General features: G+C 44.6%; 1 protein-coding gene across 1 annotated transcript; it reads left to right on the top strand.

Annotated features, from left to right (window-relative positions):
• Positions 1–1,408: 1,408 nt before the first annotated feature.
• Positions 1,409–3,746, top strand: LOC129488819 (programmed cell death protein 7-like). Its single transcript, XM_055291327.2, has one exon. The coding sequence runs from the start codon at positions 1,418–1,420 to the stop codon at positions 2,444–2,446; it is 1,029 nt and encodes a 342-aa protein (XP_055147302.1). The 5' UTR covers positions 1,409–1,417; the 3' UTR covers positions 2,447–3,746.
• The last annotated feature ends 741 nt before the right edge of the window (positions 3,747–4,487 follow it).

The raw sequence follows: 4,487 nt of genomic DNA, 5'->3' as shown, positions 1-4,487 counted from the left end.
GTAGTAACATTTCTTTTCTTAAAAGAAGTTCTATCAATTCAATTTCATTCCAATTAAAAAATTAAGACAATAGTCCAATTTTAGAGAAAGCTTAACAGTATGTTATTCTACCAACATGAGAGACATTTTCAGTTTTGTATATTCTCTTCCAGCCTTTAGCCAAGTAAACCTATGAGTATACTAAGTATACCTTTTCATAATCATTCAAGTACAGTAAATTAAACAACAAGAACAACAAATAAACTAGTTTTTCTTTTTTTTTTTTTGAGACGGAGTCTTGATCTGTCTTCCAGATTGTGCAGTGCCACAATCTCGGCTCACTGCAACTTCTGCCTCCTAGGTTCAAGTGATTCTCCTGTGTCAGCCTCCTGAGTAGCTGGGACTACAGGCTCCTGTCACCACGCATGGCTAATTTTTGTATTTCTAGTAGAGATGGGGTTTCACAATGGTGGCCAGGCTGGTCTTGAACTCCTGATTTTAAGTGATCCACCCACCTTGGCCTCTCAAAATGCTGGGATTACAGGCATGAGCCACTGCACCTGGCCACAAAAAGTTTTTAGAAAAAAAAATTATTACTAATGTCAATTACTACATAACTGTCTCATTTCTCCATGTGTCTACTATAATTTTCTAAAATTCTAGTAACACATGTGATTTAATCTAAAGTATAGGACTTTTTATGTGCTCAATTTCTTCTTTTTGCTCAGACCTATTCTCTGCTTACAGTGTACAATAAAGGGAATATTAATAAAAACTAAATTTCCTAAATCTGGTTTTCTTTTTTTTTTTTTTTTTGCAAAATTCAAGTACTTTTTTGGGGGGTTTGTTTTGTTTTGTTTTAGCTTCTTATCTCACCTAACTTATTTTCCTTTTTCTTTTGTTTTTACTCTCAAATTTAATATTAAAAAGAAAAAGTCAACTTGAACAGTGATAGTAAGAAAATATCTCCATATCTATTTCTATGTTTGTAGACTTTTTATGTAATTGTAAATATCAAAGAGTTTGAGGAGTAGTATTATGTATCTGTGATGGTCTGTATAACACCTTAGAATTTCAAGGAATTTTCACATACATTACGTTGCTCTTCCCAATATCTTCATTAAGAAGGCAGCTGGCCGGGCGCGGTGGCTCACGCTTGTAATCCCAGCACTTTGGGAGGCCGAGGCGGGCGGATCACGAGGTCAGGAGATCGAGACCATGGTGAAACCCCGCCTCTACTAAAAAAATACAAAAAATTAGCCGGGCGCGGTGGCGGGCGCCTGTAGTCCCAGCTACTCGGAGGCTGAGGCAGGAGAATGGCGTGAACCCGGGAGGCGGAGCTTGCAGTGAGCCGAGATTGCGCCACTGCACTCCAGCCCGGGCGATAGAGCGAGACTCTGTCTCAAAAAAAAAAAAAAAAAAAAAAAGAAGGCAGCTCATGGAGTGGCTGGAGGCGGTGTTCGGGACCCCGCGGCGGGCTGGCTGTCCGGTGCCCCAGCGCACGCATGCCGGGCCCAGCCTTGGCGAAGTGCGCGCGCGATTGCTCGGAGCTCTGCGCCTGGTGCGGCGGCTGCGCGGCCTGAGCCAGGCCCTGCGCGAGGCCGAAGCCGACGGCGCGGCCTGGGCCCTGCTGTATTCCCAGACCGCGCCGCTGCGCACGGGACTGGCCGAGAGGCTACAGCCGTTGACCCAGGCTGCCTATGTGGGCGAGGCGCGGAGGAGGCTGGAGAGGGTCCGGCGCCGCCGGCTGCGGCTTCGCGAGAGGGCCCGGGAACGCGAGGCCGAGCGGGAGGCAGAGGCCGCGCGGGCAGTGGAACGCGAGCAGGAGATTGACCGCTGGAGGGTGAAGTGTGTGCAGGAGGTGGAGGAGAAGAAGCGGGCGCAGGAACTCAAAGCAGCCGCTGATGGTGTACTATCTGAAGTGAGGGAAAAACAAGCAGATACCAAAAGAATGGTGGACATTCTTCGGGCTTTGGAGAAATTGAGGAAACTGAGGAAAGAGGCCGCAGCGAGGAAAGGGGTCTGTCCTCCAGCCTCAGCAGATGAGACTTTTGAGCATCATCTTCAGCGACTGAGAAAACTCATTAGAAAGCGCTATGAACTGTATGTAGCTGAAGAGAGAGCCCTCAGAGTTATGCTGGAAGGAGAACAAGAGGAAGAGAGGAAAAGAGAATTAGAGAAGAAACAAAGAAAAGAAAAAGAGAAAATTTTACTTCAGAAACGTGAAATTGAGTCCAAGTTGTTTGGGGATCCAGATGAGTTCCCACTTGCTCACCTCTTGGAGCCTTTCCGACAGTATTACCTCCAAGCCGAGCACTCCCTGCCAGCGCTCATCCAGATCAGGCATGATTGGGATCAGTACCTGGTGCCATCCGATCATCCCAAAGGCAACTTCGTTCCCCAAGGATGGGTCCTTCCCCCGCTCCCCAGCAACGACATCTGGGCAACTGCTGTTAAGCTGCATTAGTAAAGATGCTCCAGGAGTGTGGTCCAGCCAACGCTCTTTCCAGCTGTAAATATTAGCGATGGTGCCATCTTTTGCTGTAGACTAAACTGCAACTTCTAAATTCCATGTGGCATTCCCCTACCCTGAAGTTATGCTTTCCTTCTGTGCTCTGTGCTGGCCAGAGGTGCCTCTTGAATCGGATTAATGTGGTTCTTCAGGAAAGGACTTAGGTGAACTGAGGTTTTTACCACAGGCAGTGAATGACCTTGGTTCTCCAAATTTGCCTCTGTTTTGAGGGGCTTGGTCCAGAGTGACTTGTTAATTTACTCTAACTTCCTTGTATGTTGATGGGTAAGTACACTCAAACACTGAATACAGGTGTGCAATGGGTAGATTCACAGCTCTTCCACTAATAGTGAGTGTGAAGGCAAGTTTGATGCAAAACCTCCTGCCCTTCCTACCTGAAGAGCCCTTTGACTTCTAGGAAGAAAGGTCAAAAACGTGTTATCTTCAGTTTTGTTAATCCCAGTTTTAGTGCAGTTTAGGAGGCTGCTAGTTAGGAAGATGGCAGTGGCTGTAGGCTGGGTTGCCAGAAAAGATGGTGGCCTAGTCTTATTATTCAGGTGGAGAACTTAGAAAACCTGAAGAGTACCCAAATTGGATTGTGTTTTAATGGAGGATGGCTGTATTTTTTCCATGTTAGAAGGATCCTAATGAAAGCACCTGTTATTTTTAAGTTTCTAAGGGTCTAGTTGTTCAGAATCCCCAAGGGTATTTCCCTAACCTCACTCAGTCACATTGTAGGAGCCAGTGTAGCTGTGGAATTATCTTAGGAACTCAAGCTTCTAAAACTATCCATGTAGTCAAATCTGGGGGAAAAAGCAAATAAAAATAGTAAAATTTGGCCGGGCACGGTGGCTCACGCCTGTAATCCCAGCACTCTGGGAGGCCGAGGCGGGCGGATCACGAGGTCAGGAGATCAAGGCCATCCTGGCTAACACGGTGAAACCCTGTCTCTACTAAAAATACAAAAAAATTTAGCCGGGCATAGGTGGTGCACGCCTGTAGTCCCAGCTACTGGGGAGGCTGAGGCAGGAGAATGGTGTAAAACCCGGGAGGCAGAGCTTGCAGTGAGCTGAGATCGCACCACTGCACTCCAGCCTGGGAGACAGAGCGAGACTCCGTCTCAAAAAAAAATAGTAAAATTTATTTTTTATATTCATTAATAAATGCTGTTGTGCATGGAGATGATCACTCATATAACATGTCATTTTGTTGGTTCTGTTTTGGTTTGGTTTTTGCCAATTATTTTGTTATATTTCCAAAAAACTAAATAAAAATCATTTTTATTTAAAAAAAAAAAAAGAAGGCAGCTCATGAATACGATTCTCAGTTTACAGCAAGAATATTAAGCAACAGAAAAGTCAAATGATTGTCTAATATTTCTGACTCAGCTAGTAATGGTGGAATCAGGAATGCAATTCAGGCTTCCTACTTTTCCATTTAGTAATCTCTCTGCAACACCATGTTTCAGTTAGAATATGCCCTCAGTGAATTCTTAAATACTTGCTTACTGTTACTATTAGACCTCTAGACCCCTGCTCACATTACTTAAGCTTGTAAGAGAAACTGGCTTTCTACGTTTTATAAGGCATTATGGGTCATTGCTTACTCTTCTAATATCATATGAATATAATACTGAGCCAGTTTTTAAAAGATTGCCTGCTGGCTATGGTTGCTCAATCCTCACAGTGTTGACAGCTCCAGCTCAACTGTGTAAGAGCAGAGGGGGGTGAAGGGAAGCAATGATGATGGGAGAAAGGGATGTCTAAGCTGCATTTGAATCTTGTTTATAAATATAACACCAGTTGTCTATATGATAGAATGATGGTGGAAGTGATCTGATGGAGATACTTGGAGAACTTAACCATCTATCATCGACAGCTAGTCATTCCTCAGCCCTGTCCACTGCTTTGCAAGTTCATGGACCGATTTCAGCTCTACAAGGTAAATGGCTTCTTCCTGGAGTTTCAATACCTCAGGTTTCTAATTAAATGCAAAC

This window comes from Symphalangus syndactylus, chromosome 8, assembly GCF_028878055.3.
Source record: "Symphalangus syndactylus isolate Jambi chromosome 8, NHGRI_mSymSyn1-v2.1_pri, whole genome shotgun sequence".
NCBI classification, from domain to species: Eukaryota; Metazoa; Chordata; class Mammalia; order Primates; family Hylobatidae; genus Symphalangus; species Symphalangus syndactylus.
This window is presented reverse-complemented; position numbering and strand designations above follow the sequence as displayed.

Coding starts and splice junctions, on each gene's coding strand:
- LOC129488819 (XM_055291327.2), top strand. CDS start 1,418: ATGGAGTGGCTGGAGGCGGTGTTCGGGACCCCGCGGCGGGCTGGCTGT.